The sequence below is a fragment of the Oryctolagus cuniculus genome, chromosome 16 (genome assembly GCF_051225735.1).
Source record: "Oryctolagus cuniculus isolate XC-2025 breed Fujian yellow rabbit chromosome 16, ASM5122573v1, whole genome shotgun sequence".
NCBI lineage: Eukaryota > Metazoa > Chordata > Mammalia > Lagomorpha > Leporidae > Oryctolagus > Oryctolagus cuniculus.
The window spans coordinates 18,439,084-18,459,767 of NC_142882.1; the positions used below are offsets into that span (position 1 = coordinate 18,439,084).

Sequence of the window (20,684 nt, forward strand, 5' to 3'; positions counted from 1 at the left end):
TGTGCCCCTCACGCCCCAGCCCCAGCCCGGCTCCCCTGGGCCAGAGCAGCCACCGCCCCACCAGTCACTACGCGTAAGAGCAAAGTCCTCCCGCGGTGATGACCTGAGGCCCTTTGCATGTCCCCCTTGTCCCCTGGTGCCTTCCTGGGCTTTGTTCAAATGTCACCTCCTAGGTCTTTCCCAAAATACTCTGCTTCAAGCTGATCAGCTGGGGTTGGCAGTTGGGGTGTAGCGGGTTAAACTGCATCTCATGTGGGCGCTGGTTCGAGTCCCAGCTGCTCCACTTCCGATCCAGCTCCCTGCTAACACACCTGGGAAAGCAGCAGAAGGTGGCCCAAGTGCTTGGGCCCCTGCACCCGTGTAGGAGACCCGGATGGAGCTCCTGGCTCCTGGCGTTGGCCTGGGGGCAGTCATTCCCTTTGGGAGAATTTTGGAGAATGAACCAACAGATGGGTGCTCTTGCTCTTATCTGCAAACCTAACATTTCATATTCCCTCCCCAGGCCCCGCCGCCCCCCCCCGTAGCAACAAACACCTGACGCATAGTAGGTGCTTAATAAACCCCCACACCACAAGCTGAGACGGCTAAACCACCCGAGCGCGCTGCAGGCGGACTCTGCGCCGCTAGGGGGCGCGCGCCGCCCGCGCACCTGTTGGCAAGGGGGCCGTGCGCGCCCCAGAAAAATCCGGTTGGATTTTCCCAGACCCTCAAAGGCACACACACGCCCTCGGTCCCACTCTCTGATTCTGCCCAGGCCGCCCCGGGGCGGGGATTCAAGACCCCCGAGCCACCCCCTCCCCCAAGAAAACAAAGATCCCCGTGGAAATTCCTTAGAAACAGCCGGGGCGCGGGGAGGGACCCCTCCCTTCCCCTTTTGCGCGACCTCCCTGGCCCCTTGCAGGTCTCCATGGCGACCCCAAGCGCGTCCAACAACAGGAAGCTTAAGGCGGCCAGGCCAGTGCCCGGGTCCTTGGGGTCTCCAGCCTGGATGCTGGCTCCAGCCGCGCCTGCTCAGCGCACGCGCCCCGGCTCCCCGGCTCCCCTGCTCCCCGCTGCCTCAGTTTACCCCGCGGAGCCTGAGAAAGCAGCGGGGGCGCTGGCGGCGTCAGGACCACAAGGCTTCCTTCCTGATTCTGGGAGCTGCGAGAGCCGCCCCCGCGGCCCAGGCCAAAAGGGGAAGCGAGGCCGCGGGGGTGGAAGCACCCGAGGTTCACGCGCGCACCCTGAGGTTCCGGGGCCCGCGGGTGCGCCCCGGGAGGAGTCCTGGACTCCCAGCAAGCCCACCCTAGCAAGGGGGGCGGTCTGCTCGGTTAAGGAGCGCCGTGCGCGCTGGGGAGTCAGTTTACCCCCTCTGTGAAATGGGCACAATCCCCCCAGGGAAGCCGGTAGGAGTCACTAAAGCGCCTAACGCAGTGCAAACAGGGAATCCAGGTTAGCCCGGCCCGGGATGGGGAGGGGACCGGCGGGGCGGTCCGCAGCCCCGCCGCCCCGCCGCCCCGGGGTCGCCGCCGCCGCCGCGCCCTCCTTGCTTCAGTTTGGAAACTCCGGCGCGGGAGCCGCCAGCGAGGGAGGACCCCCCTTCTCGGGCCGGGCACCGTCTCAGCCCGGAAATGCCTGAGCCCTTGTTCCGGAGGGGAAGGCTCAAGGTTTCCGGGAAAGCACCGCCCCCCCCCCCAGGCCCCCCGTGGCCGGCGGCTATAAGAGGACCCGCGCGCCACTCGCCGCCCCAGTGCGCACCCTGCGCCCCGGCTCCGCGCTGCTCCGCCCGCGTCCTGCCCGCTATGGCTCCCGACCGCGTCCGGCGCGCGCTGCCCGCGCTCCTGGCCCTGCTCGCGGCTCTGCTGCCAGGTGAGTCCCTGGTCACACACGGCCGCGCGCCCTGGGCGCAGGTGTGGAAGGATCGAGACCATCCTCCGCCCCCTCGGTCTCCCGAGCGGGGCCGCTGCTGAGTCGGCAGCGGTGGGCTCGAAGCCACATCCCGCGGGGGCCACCGGGATGGCGCCTCCCTGACTCAGTTTCTCGGGAGTGGGGGAGGGTCGTGGCGCCGCTGCCCTTGCGGGATTCGCGTGGCCGCCCCGCCCCGCTCCGCCCGGCGCCTGGCCCCTGGCCCCGGGACAGCCTGGTCACGCGCTGGAAGGCGAGTTTGGCCCCGCGCCAAACTCATTAATCTTGGGGACCCCTCTCCCCCCCCTGCCCAAGACACATTCTGTTCCTCCTCTTCTAACCCCCTGGGGAAGTCCAAGGCTCGGGGGAATTCCAGGGCGCGCTTCTCTCGGGGTCAGGAGCTGAGCAGTGGGACGCCGCAGCGCGCGCCCCCCGCCCCCTGGAAACCCCGGCCCCAGCGTGGGGGGGGGACCGGCCCAGGGGCTGCAGGGTGACCCCGCCCCCCACAGCGGGAAGCGGGAGCCGGAGAGCTCCCTGGCACCCGTGTGTAGCTCGGGAACCTCTCCTCTCTCCGGGCCTCTACCTTGCCCTCCGAGCAATGGGAGCGAGTCCGCTTCCCTCTCTGGGAGATCCTTTGCCGCTGCGATTCTCCCAGCCTCCCCCACCCCACCCCCGCCCCCCATCCCGTCCCATCCAGCCCAGATAAAGCAAAGCAGAACAGGAATCTTTGGGCCCCTGGGGGGGGGGTGGTGGGAAGGGGCGGCTTCCATGGGATTTTTATTTTTTCTGTTTTGGGGGCACAGTTTGAGGAGTGGCTTGGAAAACGGCCCCTTGCTACTTCCCCTTCGAGGTAGCCACTGGCTACGCTGCTGGCCTGGCTTGGGTGGGGTGACTCCAATGCACCCGCGTTACAGATGGGAAAATCGAGGCCCGGACAGGGGGAACGACTTGTCCCGAGGGGTGAGGAGCCTGATTGGGGGGAGCTGGCCTCCTGGTGGTGGTGGTGGGGGGAGAGGCAACTGGCCTTAAAGTCAGCCTCTGCCTCCAGCCGCCCTGGGTGGAAGGACACGACTTCAGCGCGGAGGCCTCTGGAGCCCCCCACCATTGTCGCCATGGTTCACTGGGCCCCCGACCGCCCTGCACCTGCACCTGCCGGTTCCTGCGGCCTGAAATCGCTTTCCCTTTTCTCGGCGGGGCCCACACGGTCTCTGTTTGTTCTCCAAGCTCTGATTTCGGAACATCGGTTCCTAGTTATCTGTTGTTTGCTCATGAGCCCTCCTGGGGCTCCCACAGGGAGCCCTGGCTTGTGCCCGGCGGCGCGTACGCGTGCACGTGCGCGCCCACGCGGGGTTGGTCATGCGCGCTCCTTCCGCCCCGCCCTGCCCCAGGCCCCGGGGACGCGCAGACATCGGTGTTCCCCTCGGAAGTCACGCTGCCCCGTGGCGGCTCCACGCGGGTCAACTGCAGCGCCGCCTGCGCCGAGCCGTCGAAGCTCGGCCTGGAGACGCAGCTGAGCAAGGAGGAGGTGGCCCACGGGGACAACTGGAAGGTGTTCGAGCTGAGTGACGTGCAGGAAGACAGTACCCTCATCTGCTTTTCCGACTGTGAGAGCCAGTCCATGGCCTCTGCCAGGCTCACGGTGTACGGTGAGTGGCCGGGCCGGGGAGGGGCTCCCCCGGGGCGCATGGGACCGCCCCTGCTAATGTGCCTGGGAAGGCAGCGGGCGGTGGCCCAAGGGCTTGGGTCCCTGTCGCCTGCGTGGGAGACCCGGAGGGAGCTCCTGGCTTCAGGCTGGCCCGGTGCTGGCTGTTGTGGGCATTTAGGGAGCGAACCAGCAGAGGAAAGACCTGTCTGTCTGTCTCTTTCTCTTTCTGTCGCTCTGCCTTTCCAATAAATAAATAAAGCAAAATACACAGACTGGGGCGGGTTAAACCCTGCTTGGAACTCGCGCTGGGCGCCTGGGTTCAATCCCAACTCCGCTTCCAGTGCCGGCTCCCTGCCAATGAGCACCCAGACGAGGCCCGGTTTTGGCACAGTGGCCGCCGTAGGAGGATTGTGCGGGCGGGGCTGCACGGCCTGGCGGCGGGGAATTGGGTGGCAGTCCTGGGCACCAGCCCCGGCAGGGGGCCTGCCAGGGGCCCGGGGGCATTTGCCAGAGCTGTGCTCGAAGGGCAGAGGAACGCAGAGGCCTGTGAAGGCAAGAAGTGGTTTGGAATAGTATGCAGCCGTGTAAAAGAAAGAGGCGGCTCCTTGGACACTGGAAGGAAGGCACCCCGGGGGTGCGCTGTGAGGTTGAAAGGGCCTGGCCCCCGCCCCCCGCTGGCGGGGCGGAGCCTGTGTGCCGTGCACCCCCCAGGAGCGCCGTTGGCCTTGGGCAGAGCGGCTCTTGGAGAGGGTGCTGGCGCTGGTTGGGAGGGGTTGTTTTCTTTGTGTGTCTGCGTGCCCTCAGGGATTCTGAGCTGGGAGAATGGGTCACCAAAGCAAGAATGCACACGCACAATGTGTGTGTGTGTGTGTGCGCGCGTGTGAGTCAAAGCGAATCAAAACAAGGAAGAAAAACAGAGAAGCAGATTTAAAAAAAAAAAAAAGAAATTATTTCTCTGAAAGGCACAGTTGGAGAGAGGGGGGTGGGGGAGACAGAGAGAGGTCTTCCATCTGCTGGCTCACTGTCCAGATGGCCACAGCGGCCGGAGCTGGGCCGATCCGGAGCTCCATCCGGGTCTCCCATGTGGGTGCAGGGGCCCAAGCACTTGGGCCATCCTCCACTGCTTTCCCAGACCACCAGCAGGGAGCCTGGACCGGAAGTGGAGCAGCTGGGACTCGAACTGGCACCAGTATGGGATGCCGCGCCGGCCCCAGGGAATGGCTTTGGAATTACTTATCTCGGGCCCCAGCCCCAGCGTGGCTCTTATAGGCCAGGGACCTTGGTGGGCGACCTTGGGGTTGCAGCCCGTGAGCACAGACTGCTCCTGGCACAGCCACAGCCTGAACGCCCTGGGCCCTCGGCGGCCTTATCTCTGCTGACTGAGCAAGTGTGGCCCCGCCCCCAGGATAGGGAAAGCCCTAAACATTCCCAGTAGCCCCTGAAACCCCCCCCCCCCGAAACTGTGCGAGGGACCTGGTGCCTTCCTGCCTGGCTCTTGAGATCCATCTGCCTTGCTGGGCCTTCGGGTGCTGTGCTGCCTTAGCTTCCACATCTGTGAAATGGAACATTCCATTTCAAGGGGAGGGGAGACTCGAGCCTGGCCTTCTCCCCACCCCACCCCCCACCGGTGTGGGTGACATCCCTTCTCCACAAAGGTTAGACATGGAATTCCTAGGCGGTGGGCTTTGAGGGATGTGTAGGAGTTTGTTGAAACAGGAAGCGCCTAGACAGAAGTGTGGAACGGGGAGCGTCCCGATGTCAGGCAGGAGAAGTTGCTGACCGATCGGTTAATGAGGCGGCAGGTGAGGGTAGTCTGGACAACTCTTGTCGGCGGGGTGCTGGGGAGCCGTGGGGGGTGAGTGAGCAGAGGGCTGGACTCAAACAGGAAACAGGGGCAGCCCGGCCATGGGCTTTGCCTGTTCTCCCCGTGGTCTGGGCCCTGGCAGTGCCCAAGAGGGAAAGGCCAGACAAATATTTGAAGAATGAGGCAGGCTGAGGTGGAGAGGCCCTGAAGTTCAAGTTCGAGGTCAAGGGGAGGTCCGGGCAGGGCAGACTTGCTCCCGGAGCCGGGCCGGGCCTGGCCGAGGATGGCTGGGCTCCTTGGGGGGTAGGTGGGGCTGAGGTTTCGGGGTTGGGGGAGGAAGCCTCAGATGCCGCAGGCTGCAGGAGGAGGTGGCTGGAGACCAGAGCCTGGCCCCTGAGGTCTCTCTTGACCTTTATTTTACTGTTTTTTTTTTTCACGGCTTTTTTGAGGGAGAATTTACACAGCACACAATCCACCACGTGCATTCTTGGTATATTAATAGCCTCGTGCGACCGTCACCACATCTTCGTTGCACGGCACTTGCATCCCCCCCTGAAAAGGAAACCGGCTCACTCTGTCACCCTCTTCCATGGGCTAGCCGAACGCCCGTCTCCAACAGCCCCGTTCTACAGCTCGGGAAGCTGAGGCAAAGCCGCAGCCAGGCTGGGAGTGGAACCGAGGCCTTGCTGGCTCCCGGTCGCTCAGTGGCACCGCTGTGCCCATGTCCAGGCCCCGGGAGCAGGGGCTGGGGAGGCGCAGACGCTGAGACCCTCCGGGGGACGCTGGGTGCAGGGGAGGGAGATCTGTTCTAAGCCACTCCCCGTCAGGTCTGGTCTGTCCCTTGGGCCAGATGTGATCCACGGCCTAGAGTCCCAGCGTGTGTGCTGTGTGTATGCAAGGAATATTCATTTTGGGCATCCATGAGTACTTTCTTAAAAAAAATAAAGAATATTTGAAAGGCAGAGTTACAGACAGCGAGAGAGGTCTTCCATCCACTGGTTCACTCCCCAAATGGCTGCAACGGCCAGAGCTGTGCCGATCTGAAGCCAGGAGCCAGGAGCTCCATCCGGGTCTCCACACGGGTGCAGGGGCTCAAGCACTTGGGCCATCTTCCACTGCTTTCCCAGGCGCATTAGCAGGGAGCTGGCTCGGAAGTGGAGCAGCTGGACTCGAACCGGCGGCCATGTGGGATGCTGGCAGTGGCGGCTTTACCCGCTGTGCCACGGTACCCAGTCTCCAAAAATATTTGCTTCAAAACACACGTAACTTTCTGCTCTTTTTTTCCCCGCATGCACTTCTTGCAGCCCCTGGTGCTGAGGGGAGCAGGCCCCGTGGTACTACCTACACCTGCTGGTCCCTCCCAGGGCTCACCTAACCACTCAAGAATTTCTGACCGCTTTCCCAAACACTCGGGGCCTTGTCTCCAAAGCTCTCTGCGTTCCTGGCTGCTGAGCTGGCGCGGCTGGTGGAGTGTGGCTGCCAGGACGGGTGCGGCGGCCAGCTCAAGGGACTTTCCTCCTTGTGCCCCCGCAGCGCCCCCGGACAGCGTGGAGCTGGCGCCCCTGCCCCCCTGGCAGCCCGTCGGGGAGGACCTCACCCTGCGCTGCCGGGTGGTGGGCGGGCAGCCCCGGGCCCGGCTCTCGGTGCTGCTGCTCCGCGGGGAGGAGGAGCTGAGCCGGCAGCCGGCGCTGGGGGAGCCCGCGGAGGTCACGGCCACGGTGCGGGCCGACAGAAGCGACCACGGCGCCAATTTCTCCTGCGTCACCGAACTGGACCTGCGGCCCCTGGGCTTGGGGCTGTTCAAGAACATCTCGGCCCCCAGGCAGCTGCAAACGTTCGGTGAGGCTTTTGGAGGGGCGGGGGCGGGCAAACAGCTGCCTTCCCATGCAAGGTGTGGGGGTTCCTGGGATGGCCAGGGCCCCTAGCCCTCGGGGTACCAGACTGCATGGGTTCCAGGAGGGTGGCCGGTGATCTGGGATGGGGTGCGGGCAGGGGCTCCCCTGACCCCGGCCGAGGGGTGCAAGGAGACAGGATGAGGAATGACAGTATCCCCAGGAAAAGGACTTCGGGGCATCCCATCCCCCATTCTGCTCACACCTGCCCCGTCCCCCTCCCCCACCCCCAGAGCTGCCGGTGACTGGGCCGCAGCTGGCCACCATCCCCGCGGTCGTGGAGGTGGGCGCTCAGTGCCACGTGTCCTGCTCCCTGGATGGGCTCTTCCCTGCCCCGGAGGCGCGGGTCCAGCTGGAACTGGGGGGCCGGAAGCTGGACGCCACCGTCAGTCACAGCAAGGACACGGTCAGGGCCGTGGCCTCCGTGCGGGGGACAGCGGAGGAGGAAGGTGCCCAGCAGGTGGTGTGTGCGGTGCTGCTGGGGAACCGGCGGGTGGAGGCGACGGCCGAAGTGACTGTGTACAGTAAGCGGGGGCCACAGCGGAGGCGGGCTTTCCCCGGAGGGGGCGTGGCAGGACGCAGAGGGGGCGTGGCTCACTGTATGCCCCGCCTCCCAGGCTTCCCAGCTCCCAACCTGACCTTGAGCGAGCCAGAGGTCTCCGAAGGCACCGAGGTGGTTGTGCAGTGTGAGGGCCACGACGGAACCAGGGTGACGCTGGACGGTACCCCAGCCTGGCCGGTGTCCGCGCGGGCCCAGCTGCGGCTGAACGCCAGCGCCGAGGACAACGGGCGCCGCTTCTCCTGCTCTGCCGCCCTGGACGTGGCCGGGCAGGTGCTACGCAAAAACCAGACCCGGGAGCTGCGTGTGTTGTGTGAGTGGCGTGGCTTGGCCCGTGACCGCCCATCCCAGGTCCCACCGCTAGGGGGGCTCCCCCATCCCCCTGGTCCCCAAGCTCCGCCCCTTGCACGCCTCCCCCTTGCTGTGTTTGTCCAGATGGCCCGAGACTGGACGAGAGGGACTGCCTGGGAAACTGGACTTGGCAGGAGGGCAGCCAGCAGACTCTGAGATGCGAGGCCTGGGGGAACCCGCGCCCGGAGCTCAGCTGCCGCCGCGAGGGAACCGGGGCTCCGCTGCCCATCGGCGAGCTTAGGCCCGTCCAGCGCCAGTTCGCGGGGACCTACCTCTGCCGGGCCGTGAGTTCTCGCGGGGAGGTCACCCGCGAGGTCTTCATCCACGTGCTGCCCTGTGAGTGCGCCCTTGGGCCGGGCGGGCCGGGGCGGGGCCAGGGAGCCGGCTCAGTCCTTGCCATCCAGGGCGGAGGCTGAGACACTGCCCTGGGCGCCTGCAGCCCGTATTGGAGCGCCTGGCTCCGGCTTCCTGCCTATGCACTCCCTGGGAGGCAGCAGTGATGGCTTAAGTTAACTGGGGCCCTGGCGCCCCCGTGGGAGACCCGGATGGAGCTCCGGGCTCCTGGCTTCAGCCTGGTGCAGCCCTGGCTGTTCCAGGCATTTGGGGGGTGACCAGTGGATGGAAGATGTGTCTCCTTCTCTCTCTGCCCTTGAAATAAATAATGGGCCGGGACCGGTGCTGTGGCGCACGGGTTAAAGCCCTGGCTTGAAGCACTGGCATCCCCTATGGGCACTGGTTCGAGTCCCAGCTGCTCCTCTTCCGATAGGCCTGGGAAAGCAGTAGAAGATGGCCCAAGTCCCTGGGCCCCTGCACCCGCATGAGAGACCCAGAAGGGGCTCCTGGCTTTGGATCAGCGCAGCTCCAGCCATTGCGACCAACTGGGGAGTGAACCAGCTAATGGAAGACCTCTCTCTCTGTCTCTGCCTCTCTCTACAACTCTGTCTTTCAAATAAATAAAAGTAAATCTTAAATAACTCAATCCTGGGCCGTGTTTCCCCCCGCAGACAAGCACAGTAACGTGGTGATCATCATCGTGGTGGCGGCCGTGGTCCTCCTGGGCACCTGGGGCACCGCTGCCTACGTCTACAACCGTCAGAGGAAGATCAAAAAGTACAAGCTGCAGAAGGCACAGGAGGCGGCCACCGTGAAGCTGAACACGCCGCAAGCCTCGCCGTCCTGAGCCCCTGCCCCCCACGCGCCGGCCACGCTGAGCAGAGCGGTGGACCCGGGCCACGGAGCTGCAGCCACGTCCTCCTCCGGCCACGGTGGGGGGAGGGGGTGGCAGGACACAGACAGCATTTTGGGGTCATGGTACCTGCACAGCCGGGACTGCCCCAGGCCTCGGGCCTGACCCGTAGCCAAAGAACTGGACCAGGAGGAGGGAACTGATCCAGGAGCCTGGCCTGGCCAGAGAGTGAGAGAGTGGACACACGACCCGGCCGTGGGAACGGGCACGCACTCTCGCAGCAGGCGGAGACCCCACGGCACTAAGGAAGACGTGACAGCCCGCACAGACACTTGGAGCGTGGAAACACAGCTGCTCTTTTAACTCTTGACTTGGATGTATTTATTCATTTATTTTGCCAGCTATTTATTGATAATTTGCCTTTGATGCAGAATGGAGTGGTGGACAGGGCAAGTAGAGTAGGTTCCTGCCCCCCACCCCCCACCCCCTGCCCCGTGGAGCTCTTGGTCTCATCTCATTCAGGGTGGCCAGGTACAGTTGTGCTGGCTGTGCACTGCACAAACGCACCTGGCAAAAATTAAATCAAGCATGGCCGGAATTTCTCATACCATTGGCCGGCCAAGCTGCTTTTCCCCTCAAAAAGCAAGGGGGGTGCTTTTGCTGTCTTGCACGAAGACGTTGTATGGACTAGCCATGGTTACAAGCTCAAGGGCCTCCCCCGGAGGTCCACCCCACACCCCCAGTACTGGTGCTGTTGGTTACCCACTTCTAACCCACATGCAACTCTGCCAATGTTCCCCGTGACACGAGGTGGCCAGGCCTCAACATGGGTGCCCACTCCCCAGCAGCTATACCATGGAGTCCCAAGAGACTGTGCCCCCTGCCCATGTGCCCCCACCACCTCCTACCTGTTCCTTCACGGGCACCTTGCAGGGGCAGGGGCAGGACCGCCGGCTCGGGACACCCTGCCCCAGTGCCCGGGCCTGATGTTTCTCAACTCCAGCTGCAAGCCCTCGGTGTGCGGCTTTGAGGCCCCCCCCCTCACCCCCACCCCTCCCCTCACCCCCGCCCCCCCGGGGGGGGGGCTCGCAGCCAAAGCTGGGCTCTGTTCATGACTTTCGGGAATTCTAGTGACTCTATGGACCCTTCTGCAGGAAAATAAATAAAAATAAAACCCGCAATGACTTCTTGGAGTTTGGAATTCCGGGGGGCCCCCAGGGCGGAGCCGTGAGCCTCCTTATCTCCCGAGCCAGCCGCCCTGAGCGCCCTTAGTCGGCCATGGGGTCTCTCTGTCTCCTGTCGCTGCCGCTCGTGCTGGGGGCCGTCGGCCGGGGAGGCGGGAACGCGACGGAGCGGGCGCCAGGCCCCCGGGGCGGCTCCCCTGCACCCTCGGGCACCGCGGCGCCTTTCTGGGTGCGGATCAGCCCCGAGTTTGCTGCTGTGCCGCCCGGGCGCTCCCTGTGGCTCAACTGCAGCACGAGCTGCCCCCTGGCGGGGGTTCCCCGCCTGCGCACCCAGCTGCGGCGCGGCCTGACGCGCAGCGGCCCGGGGTGGGCGTCTCAGCAGCTGCTGGACGTGAGAGCCTGGAACTCCAGCGTGACCTGCTTGGTCACCTGCGCCGGGGAGACGCGCGAGGCCACGGCCAGGATCACCGCCTACAGTGAGGCTCGGGTGCGGCTGGGGCGGCGAGGGGAGGGAGGCCGAGGAAGGGGGGCGCACGCCGGGCTGACTCGGGGGGCTGGGGCCGGGGATCCCCTCTCTCTCGCCATAGAACAGCCGCGCAGCGTGGTCCTGGACCCTCCGGTCTTGGTGGGCAGCAAGTACACGCTGCGCTGCCACGTGACGCACGCGTTCCCGGTGGGCTTCATGGTTGTGACCCTGAGGCGAGGAGGCCGGGTGATCTACTCCGAGAGCCTGGCGCACTTCACCCGCCCCGATCTGGCCAACGTGACGCTGACCTACCAGCTGCGCGCTGGGCCGCGGGACTTCTGGCAGCCCGTGACCTGCCACGCGCGCCTCCACCTCGGCGGCCTGGTGGTCCGCAGCAGCTCGGCGCCCGTAATGCTCGAAGCTCTCGGTGAGGCGCCCGGGTCGCCTTGGGCACCGTGGGGGAGGGGGTTGGGATGGATGGGGTCAAGGGTTAGGAGCCCAGGAGGAGGGCGCACAGGCCGAGCCCAAGCTGCACGCGGGTGGGCAGACTTCCGTGGCCCTCGCTTCTAATTCTCCCCTCGCTCCTGCTCCCAGCTTGGAGCTCCGAGTCCAAGGCGCTGGCCTCCGCCTCCATCGCGGCCCTGCTGGGGATCCTGCTCGTCGTAGCAGGTGCCTACCTGCGCAGGTGCCTGGCGCTGAAAGCCCAGGTGTAGAAGGGGCTGCTGGACGGCGGCCGAGCGGGAAGACAAAGGGAATCTGGAACAGTCTGGGGAACCCGGGCCGGATCCATAAAGCCTCAGCCAGCCTCGTTCGTGTAGCCCCTCCAAGGCGAGGGTCTCCAGCTGCAAACTGCCTTCTCCACGTCCCTCATCTCCCCCCACCCCCGAGGGCGGCATCTGAGGTTTTTCTCGCTCGGGGTCTCACCTGCCTCCACCTTCCCAGCCGGTGTAGTTAAAATAATAAAGAAATAAGCAAACCCCCTCTTCTGGCTGGCTTTATCGAAGTGCTGCAGACGCTTGCGAAACCGGGGGCCCTGGGAGGGCCCTGGGCGGGGGGCGGGGCGGGGCGCGCCGTGGCACGGCTCGTGCTGATTGGCTCCGCCTTTCTCACGCAGCGGCTCTGATTGGATGTTAAGTTTCCTTTCCCACCCCCGGACCGTGCGCCCTCGCCGAGGCCCACGGTGGAGCGAGGACTCGCTCCCCACCGCGCGTCACGAGCGCCCGGGCTGAGCCCGCAGATGGGCGGGGTGGCATGGGCATATGGGGGGGCCACGGGTGGGCAGACGAGGTACCCCGGTAGTGACAGCGGGAAGGGCTCATGAAGAGGAGCCACGTGAGATGCCTTGGCAACGTCCAAGTGGTGGCCGGCAGGCCAGGCGGGCGCATGGCAGGGGTTGGGTCGGAGGTGTCAACGCCTGGGCCCGGATGTGGCAAGGTCAAAAGCATCTCCGAGGGTCTGTCGCGCGCGCGCGCTCGCCGATGCCGGGGTCCGGGGCCCCGCCCGCCGCTCCGAGGGTGGGCGCTCCACGGCGGCTCGCGCTCTCGGCAGCCGAGCAGACACATGCCCGCTGCACGCTGGGTAAATACAGCCCCGGAGCCGAGCCGACTCTCATTTAGACGTCCGCGAAGGCTGCGCGCACGCACACGTGTCTGCGACTCGCTGGCACTTTGGTCCCCGCCCCCTCCGTCGCGTGCCGGAGCCGAGCGGGAGGGGGGATTAGGGGTGTGGCTGTAACCCCGAGCTCGCCGTGGGAGCAGGGAGACGGCTCGGGGCGGGAGGCAACCCAGCACCCTCTCCCTCCCCCCGCCTAGAACTGCCCTTTTCCGAGGCGGCGCTCCCCAAACCTCTCCAAGCCCCCAAATCCATCCGCGCGCCCTAAGGGGGCGCGGGTGGGTGGAGCTAAGTATAGAGGCGGAGCCGAGAGTCCGGTTGGTTATCCGAGCATCCAAGGCAGGGGTTTGGGAAAGGCAATCCAGCATCCCCCTCCCCGCCCCCGCCTCCTCCCCGACCTCCGCGCCGCCGCCCGCGATGACGCGGGAGAGCGCCGTCGCCCCCACACGGCTCCCGGCTACCGGGCGGGCCTGCAAGCAGACCCCCGGGGGTCGCTCGCTCCCGCCAGCTCGCCTGCTCCAAGGCCCGGAGCCCCGCGCACGCTCGCCGCCCGCCCCCCGCCGCCTCTGCCGCCGCCCCCTCCTTGGAAACCAAGTTACCAACGTTAAACCAATCCCCGAGCGCAACTCTGCCTCCCCCACACTGCGCCCGCCGCGCCGCGCCGCGCCGCGCCGTCCTCTGGCTCAACTCGCCACTCGGGCTCCCCTCGCCTTCTGCGCTTCCCCCGCGGCGGCGATGCCAGGGCCTTCGCCAGGGCTGCGCCGGGCGCTACTCGGCTTCTGGGTAGCCTTGGGCCTGGGGATCCTCCGCCTGTCAGGTAAGAACCCGCCCCGGCTCGGGGTGGACAGGGCCGGGGGCGGAGTTCCCAGACCCCTCCCGGCTCCGCCCTCGCCTTGCTCCCACGCTCCCGCCCTCTGCCCTGAGCCCCGATCTCCTCGCCTCTCCCCTTCCCCCCCTACTCCGCGCTCACCCGAGTCTCCACCCGAACCCCTCCTTCGAGCTCCGGGGTGCTCATCTGTACCCAACCCTGCGCCCCGGAGACCCCAGGGTCTCTGCGGTTCCCTCCGCCCCGGGTGCCTCCTCCCGCTTGGCTGCACACCGTGGTCCACCGACTGGCATCTCCCCCACTCGCGATCCGCAAAGACCCCCAGCTCCCCAACCTTCGTGACTCAGAAGCGCTGTTCTCCCTCCACCCGGAGCCCTGGCAACCGCGTTCCTCCGTTCCTCCCGCGAGCCTGGCCGCGCGCCCTCTTCCCGCGTTCCTCACCCAGGTCTGGGGTCTTCCTTTATTTCGAACCCAGCCTCATAGGGGACTTGCCTTCGCCCCCAGCTTCAGACTCCCTCTCTCTTGGAAGTCGGCCAAGACCCCGAGAACTGGTGGACTCCCCAGTCCCTCGCCCGGGGTCCCTTCCAGCGTCGCTGTGTGCATGAAGGAGCCCATCTTTCCTCTCGCCTCCCCCCACCCCACCTCGTCTTGCTTTCCCACGGCTGCATGGGCGTCTGGGAGACCAGGGGTCTCCTCCGCCATATTTCAGAGAGTCCCTCCAGGAGCGCACCTGCACCCCCGAGGCCTGGGCAGGGCGCGGCACTCCCGGGTTCATTCCTGGATGTGGTCTCTGCTTGACCCCCAGGACCCCTTGACTCGGTGTAGGGGCACTAAGATCTCAGGGCGTTGGCGCCGCAGGCTGAGCTCGCGTTTCCCCGGGCAGCGGTCGCGCAGGAGCCCTTCTGGGCGGACCTGCAGCCCCGCGTGGCGCTTGTGGAGCGCGGGGGCTCGCTGTGGCTGAATTGCAGTACCAACTGCCCTCGGCCGGAGCGCGGCGGCCTGGAGACCTCGCTGCGCCGGAACGGGACCCAGAGGGGGCTGCGCTGGCTGGCGCGGCAGCTGGTGGACATCCGCGAGCCGGAGACCCAGCCCGTCTGCTTCTTCCGCTGCGCGCGGCGCACGCTACAGGCGCGTGGGCTCATTCGCACTTTCCGTGAGTTCTGGGTGGCCACGCTCCTACTCCACTACTTTCGCTCCCTCCCAGGCCCCGCCCCCTGGGTCTCGGGGGCCGCCCCCTTCAGACCCCGCCCTCTGGGTCCCCGCGCCCTGCCCTTCTCGGCCCCGGATCCCCCTGGGCTCCACACCAAGCCCCTGGAAGCCCAGGCGTTTGCAAGAGCCGCGGTTCCCCCCACCTTGCAGAGCGGCCGGATCGCGTAGAGCTGGTGCCGCTGCCTCCCTGGCAGCCGGTGGGCGAGAACTTCACCCTGAGCTGTAGGGTCCCGGGCGCCGGGCCCCGTGGGAGCCTCACATTGACCCTGCTTCGGGGCGCCCAGGAGCTGATCCGCCGCAGTTTTGCGGGAGAACCGGCCCGAGCGCGGGGCGCGGTGCTCACGGCCACGGTGCTGGCGCGGAGGGAAGACCATGGAGCCAATTTCTCCTGCCGCGCCGAGCTGGACCTGCGGCCGCAGGGCCTGGCGCTGTTTGAAAACAGCTCGGCTCCTAGACAGCTCTGGACGTACGGTAAGTGGGGGGTGCGGAGAAGAAGGGGACCCGGCCAAAATGCCGACTTGGACACCGGTTCCCGCTGTGCCTGTGAGATGGCACTGCGGGCTAAGTGCTTAGTACATCCTGAGCGCTCACTGCACTCCGTCTGTATCTGAAGTCCAGCTCTGGTCTTTGACCACCACTTCCCCACCCCCACCCCCAGCCCTGCCCCTGGACTCGCCGCGTCTCCTGGCTCCCCGGGTCCTGGAAGTGGACTCGCAAAGCCTCGTGAGCTGCACCCTGGACGGACTATTCCCGGCCTCGGAGGCTGGGGTCCACCTCGCGCTGGGCGACAAGAGGCTGAATCCAGAGGTCACCCTCGAGGGGGACGCAATCGTGGCCACCGCCACCGCCACGGCAGAGGAAGAGGGCATCAAGCAGTTGGTCTGCGCTGTGACCCTGGGGGGCGAGCGGCGGGAAAGCCGCGAGAACGTGACCGTCTATAGTAAGAGGGAACCAGCCGGGACCTCGAGGGCGCGGCCGGAGGGACGCGAGGGCGGGGCGACGGGTGGGCCGGGCCTCGGGACCGGAACAGGCGGGGCCTGATTCCCCGACAGGGCGGGGGCGGATGGGGGTTGAAGAGGCGGGACCCCGCAGCAGGTGGGTTCCTGCATATAGGGGGGCGGGCCTTGACGGGTGGGTGGGAGGCGGACTCGGACGGACATTCCGCCCCCAGGTTTCCCGGCGCCCCTCTTGACCCTGAGCGAACCCAGCGCCCCCGAGGGGAAGTTGGTGACAGTAACCTGCACAGCCGGGGCCCGAGCCCTGGTCACCTTAGAGGGAGTTCCCGCTGCAGCCCCGGGGCAGCCCGCCCAGCTCCAGTTTAATGCTTCCGAGAGCGACGACGGACGCAGCTTTTTTTGCGACGCCACTCTGGAGTTGGACGGGGAGACCCTGAGCAAGAACGGGAGCGCAGAGCTTCGTGTCTTATGTGAGTTGTTAGCCGCCCCTCCCCGCTCCCCCCTCCCCCACGTCCTGGCGACGCCCGAGGACCGGCCCGGTCCCACGGCACGGCCATTGCTGTGGATGCACGTCCAGGCTGTGTGTCCCGCGCCCTTGCCCACAGACGCCCCCCGGCTGGACGATGCGGACTGTCCCAGGAGCTGGACGTGGCCAGAGGGCCCAGAGCAGACGCTGCGCTGCGAGGCTCGCGGAAACCCAACGCCCGCGGTGCACTGCGCGCGGTCCGACGGCGGTGCGGTGCTGGCGCTGGGCCTGCTGGGCCCGGTCACTCGCGCGCTCGCCGGCACTTACCGCTGCACCGCGGCCAACGTCCAGGGCGAAGCGGTCAAGGACGTGACGCTGACCGTAGAGTGTGAGTCGGGGTGCGCAGGGCGCAGCTCTGACACCTGTGGGGTCTGAAAGTGCGCCCTGGGCCAGGCTGGCGAGCGAGAGCGCGCACAGGTGTTGGAGAGGGCTGGAGGGGCGTGGCTCTGGGTGGAGCTTTGCCCAGGGGGGCGGTCGAGGCAGGCTGAAGTTTTTCAAGCTGCCCTGGTTTGGGGGGGAGGGGTTTGGGAGGGAGGGGTGTAGGGCCGATAGGCTGAGCCACGCACGCGCCCCTGTGCAGACGCACCGGCGCTGGACAGCGTGGGCTGCCCGGAACGCGTGACGTGGCTGGAAGGAACAGAAGCGTCGCTGAGTTGTGTGGCACACGGGGTCCCGCCGCCCAGCGTGAGCTGCGTGCGCTCCGGGCAAGCCGACGTCATCGAGGGGCTGCTGCTGGTGGCCCGGGAGCACGCGGGCACTTACCGCTGCGAGGCCATCAATGCTCGGGGCTCTGCGGCCAAAAACGTGGCCGTCACGGTGGAGTGTGAGTCCTGGGCAGCGAGTGGGCGGCCGGGCGGGGGCTGTCGGGACGGCTCCGGCTGGACCTCGTGCCCGCTGTGTGAACCCCGGCCCCGCTGCACCTCTGCCCCCCACCCCCAGATGGTCCCAGTTTTGAGGAGCGGAGCTGCCCCAGCAACTGGACGTGGGTGGAAGGATCGGAACAGCTGTTTTCCTGCGAGGTGGAAGGGAAGCCGCAGCCAAGCGTGCAGTGCGTGGGCTCCGAGGGCGCCAGCGAGGGGCTGCTGCTGCCGCTGGCGCCCCTAAACCCTAGTCCCAGCGACCCCAGCGTCCCTAGAGACCTGGCACCCGGGATCTACGTCTGCAACGCCACCAACCCGCACGGCTCGGCGGTCAAAACAGTCGTCGTGAGCGCGGAGTGTGAGCGGGGCCCGGGCGGGCGGGGAAGCAGGCGGAGCCCCCGAGGCCCCGGCCCCGCCCTGACGCGCCCCTCCCTCCCCCACCCCCACGGCAGCGCCGCCGCAGATGGACGACTCCACGTGTCCGAGCGACCAGACGTGGCTGGAAGGGGCCGAAGCTGCGGCCCTGGCCTGCGCCGCCCGGGGCCGGCCCTCGCCACGAGTGCGCTGCTCCCGGGAGGGCGCGCCCCGACCTGCGCGACCGCGCGTGTCGCGGGAGGATGCGGGCACTTATCTCTGTGTGGCCACCAACGCGCACGGCTCGGACTCCCGGACCGTCACTGTGGGTGTGGAATGTGAGTGGGCGGTCGAGCGGAGGGGACTCCACGCCAGTTCCATTGTCTGGGAGGGGGACTCCTAGGCCAAACCTGGAGGGTACGAAAATCCTGGGGGGGGGGGCACAGCCCCTTCCAAGTTCTGGGTCAGAAGGACCCCCCCCCCCACTCACTGAAGCAGGGTGCCGAATTTTAGTCCCTACCCGCAGCCCTATATAGTTTTTACTTTTCATTTTATTTGAAAGGCAAAGAGAGAGAGATCTTCCACTCACTGGTTCACCCCCTACCCCCAAATGCCCGAAAAAGCTGGCGATGGGCCAGGCCTAAAGCCCAGGGACCTAGAGCTCCATCCAGGTCCCCCACGTGGGTGGCAGGGGCCCAAGTACTTGTGCCATCACCGGCTGCCTCCCAGGGCGCACGTTCTCAGCAGGAAGCTGGATGGGAGGTGGAGCAGCCAGGACGCGAACCGGGCACTCCAGTTAGGGATGTGAGCTCTCCAAACAGCCCTGCTCTGAGGGTCCAGGGCGCTGATCCGAGGGAGGAGCCTCGCCTGCCCCGCCCACGAGGGGGTGGCTGAACGGGAGTCGGGGGGACCCGCTCAGCGGCGGGGCCTGCGCTCAGCGCTCCCCTCGCTCCCGTGTCCCCCTGCAGACCGGCCCGTAGTGGCCGAGCTGGCGGCCTCACCCTCGGGAGGCGTGCGCCCGGGCGGGAACTTCACGCTGACTTGCCGCGCGGAGGCATGGCCCCCAGCTCAGATCAGCTGGCGCGCGCCCCCCGGGGCCCCCAACATCGGCCTGTCGAGCAACAACAGCACGCTCAGCGTGGCCGGCGCCATGGGCAGCCACGGCGGCGAGTACGAGTGCGAGGCCACCAACGCGCACGGCCGCCACGCGCGGCGCATCACGGTGCGCGTGGCAGGTGAGCGGCGGGGACGGACTTGGGGGCGGGCCCTGGGCCCTGGTGGCCCGGCTGCTTCTCTGCCTCCCTTTGGGTCCCCACGGACGAGAGCTGGGTGCACCTGAACGGGAATCAGGGGCCGCCAGCAGATGGCCGGTTAGGGACGGGAGGCGCAGCGGGACAGGGCACGCTGGGACTAGAAGGTAATTCAAAAAGTTCGTGGAAAAACGCATTGAAAAGATGACCTGATTTTGGTGCAAAACTTGAACTCCATACGCAGGTTTTCCTAAGGAGGCATTGCCTATTAACTTTGTACAGGACCCCCCCCCCCCCATTAACTTGGGGTGGGTTCCTGCGTCGGGGAGGGGATCCAATTCACTCTCTGCTGTGTCACTGTGGGGAAAGGGGATTGGACGGGGATCAGGAACAAAAGACCCGGAGGCTCAGCTAGGTCCCCTCCCCCACTTTGTGCAGTTCCTGGGGCTGGGGTCTTCCTGGGCTGGAGGCCACATCCGACCTGTTGGGGGATGGGGGGAGCTGACTGATCGGGGAGGGGCTTGGGCACAAAATGAGCCTCCATCGCCATGGGCTGGAGGAGCTTGTAAGCTGGGTCTGGGGTCGCACTAGCACACGGGGTGGGGGGCCGCCTGCCCGGCACAGGACGGACCTCCTGCTCCTGGGGAGGCGACAGGGGTAGTTCGGGGTTGGGGGAGCCCCGAGCCTGCCCATTCTCCGTGAGGGTCTCCCCAACCCGCACAGGTCCGTGGCTGTGGATCGCCGTGGGCGGTGCTGTGGGGGGCGCGGTGCTGCTGGCCGCGGGCGCCGGCCTGGCCTTCTACGTGCAATCGACGGCGTGCAAGAAGGGCGAATACAACGTGCAGGAAGCCGAGAGCTCGGGCGAGGCCGTGTGTCTCAACGGCGCGGGCGGCGGCGCCGGCTCGGGCGCGGAGGGCGGCCCGGAGGCGGAGGACTCTGCCGAGTCGCCCGCGGGGGGCGAGGTCTTCGCCATCCAGCTGACGTCAGCCTGAGCCTGCTCCCCTCTCCCCGCGGGCCGGGGGTCGCCCCCCAGATGCACACGAGGGGGGCTTCTTTGCCGTTCTATTTATTATTTATTCAGCTCAAGGGGCGCCACCCCCATTTTCTACCCACTTTCCCCAGTAAAGTTTATAAAAAACGACTCAGCCCCGACTGCTCTCTGCGATGGGACTCAGGTCCAGAGTTCGAATCAGTCTTGTGGGCAGAAGTGTTTTGGCGGGCACAGCCTACTAGGGCAGACCCCCTCCAAGTCTTTTTTTCCAGGAGTGCCAGGGAGCTTGGGCGCGGCCCCTGCTCCTTCCTCCTCCTCCCCCTCCCCCCTGCCTTATCTCTTCCGCCCAGTGCTGCCCTCTGACCCCATCTGGGGAGGTGGCCCGCGGTGCTGTCCCCAAGCCTGCTTACTGGCACGGTCAGGCCCCTCTGCCGGGATGGGCGGAACCCCCTTTGGGAGGGGAGGAGTCACAGTGGCGGCTATGGTGGGGTCAGCCCTTGGGGAGGTCCCACCTATTGCACTGGACTCCCCTACCCAGTGCTGTGCCTCAGTTTACCCGTAGGCCCACTCTGATACAGACACACACACGAGGTGTCAGCTGCACCCCCCAGTGCACGGAATCCTGCAGCCCAGCCCGGCAGGAGGAGAACAGCTGGGCCTCCTTCCCGGCCGCCCCCGCCCCCGCGCAGGAAGCCCTGGCTGCTCCACGTGATTCATGAGCAAAGATGAGCTCAGGAAACAGGACAGAAGGGAGAAGGGTGCTGGGTGCTGGGTGCCGGGGACAGCCAGGCGCAGCCCCTGCGACCCCCCATCTCATGGCGAATCCTGCCCGCCCCAGGGCCTTGCCAGGCCGTCCCTCATCTCAGACCCACGGCGGGCTCCTGGTCCATGTGGGCCCCGTGGCTAAGGCACCCACCCCCGACACCTTTGTTGCTTTAGTTTTTCTTCCAAGGCCAACTCTCTACTTATTCGATTACACGTTCACTGCCCAAATGCCCACAGTGGCCCCTGCCTGGGGTCAAGCAGGGAGTAGGCGGGACCAACTACTGCGGCCTTCAGGCCCCTGCCTGTTCGCTCCCCAAGGAGCGCATTAGCAGGAAGCCGGAACCAGGAGTGGAGCCATGACTCGA

At 66.5% G+C, this 20,684-nt stretch overlaps 3 protein-coding genes across 5 annotated transcripts; all 3 read left to right on the forward strand.

Annotated features, from left to right (window-relative positions):
* The first annotated feature begins 1,688 nt into the window (after window positions 1–1,688).
* On the forward strand, window positions 1,689–10,505 carry ICAM1 (intercellular adhesion molecule 1). Of its 2 annotated transcripts, none has more exons than XM_008250743.5 (7): window positions 1,689–1,848; window positions 3,273–3,530; window positions 6,867–7,172; window positions 7,459–7,749; window positions 7,843–8,097; window positions 8,220–8,471; window positions 9,140–10,505. In XM_008250743.5, the coding sequence occupies exons 1-7, from the start codon at window positions 1,782–1,784 to the stop codon at window positions 9,313–9,315; spliced, it is 1,605 nt and encodes a 534-aa protein (XP_008248965.4). In that variant the 5' UTR covers window positions 1,689–1,781; the 3' UTR covers window positions 9,316–10,505. The 2 variants fall into 2 exon arrangements, with proteins under 2 accessions (XP_008248965.4, XP_017194269.3); XM_017338780.4 differs by lacking the exon at window positions 9,140–10,505 and adding an exon at window positions 8,902–9,114.
* Window positions 10,506–10,598: 93 nt separating this feature from the next.
* Window positions 10,599–11,704, forward strand: ICAM4 (intercellular adhesion molecule 4 (Landsteiner-Wiener blood group)). 2 transcript variants are annotated; one of them, XM_051838088.3, is made up of 3 exons: window positions 10,599–10,981; window positions 11,093–11,398; window positions 11,566–11,704. In XM_051838088.3, the coding sequence occupies exons 1-3, from the start codon at window positions 10,600–10,602 to the stop codon at window positions 11,682–11,684; spliced, it is 807 nt and encodes a 268-aa protein (XP_051694048.1). In that variant the 5' UTR covers window position 10,599; the 3' UTR covers window positions 11,685–11,704. The 2 variants fall into 2 exon arrangements, with proteins under 2 accessions (XP_051694048.1, XP_069915312.1); XM_070059211.2 differs by having other exon boundaries at window positions 10,599–11,398.
* A 1,613-nt stretch (window positions 11,705–13,317) lies between these two features.
* ICAM5 (intercellular adhesion molecule 5) lies at window positions 13,318–19,555 on the forward strand. Its single transcript, NM_001171150.1, is given in 15 exon segments — window positions 13,318–13,399; window positions 14,292–14,434; window positions 14,437–14,445; window positions 14,447–14,561; window positions 14,768–15,088; window positions 15,276–15,557; window positions 15,789–16,043; window positions 16,179–16,427; window positions 16,680–16,922; window positions 17,039–17,317; window positions 17,412–17,476; window positions 17,479–17,485; window positions 17,487–17,651; window positions 18,282–18,548; window positions 19,287–19,555. Coding segments are annotated over 15 exon segments (2,751 nt in total).
* Window positions 19,556–20,684: the final 1,129 nt, after the last annotated feature.

Excerpts from the sequence above, each read along its gene's own strand:
- ICAM1 (XM_008250743.5), top strand. The coding sequence starts at position 1,782 with ATGGCTCCCGACCGCGTCCGGCGCGCGCTGCCCGCGCTCCTGGCCCTG. Across the intron at positions 1,849-3,272 it reads GCTCGCGGCTCTGCTGCCAG|GCCCCGGGGACGCGCAGACA; the intron begins GTGAGTCCCTGG and ends GCCCTGCCCCAG. Across the intron at positions 7,750-7,842 it reads GGCCGAAGTGACTGTGTACA|GCTTCCCAGCTCCCAACCTG; the intron begins GTAAGCGGGGGC and ends CCCGCCTCCCAG.
- ICAM4 (XM_070059211.2), top strand. The coding sequence starts at position 10,600 with ATGGGGTCTCTCTGTCTCCTGTCGCTGCCGCTCGTGCTGGGGGCCGTC. Across the intron at positions 11,399-11,565 it reads CGTAATGCTCGAAGCTCTCG|CTTGGAGCTCCGAGTCCAAG; the intron begins GTGAGGCGCCCG and ends TCCTGCTCCCAG.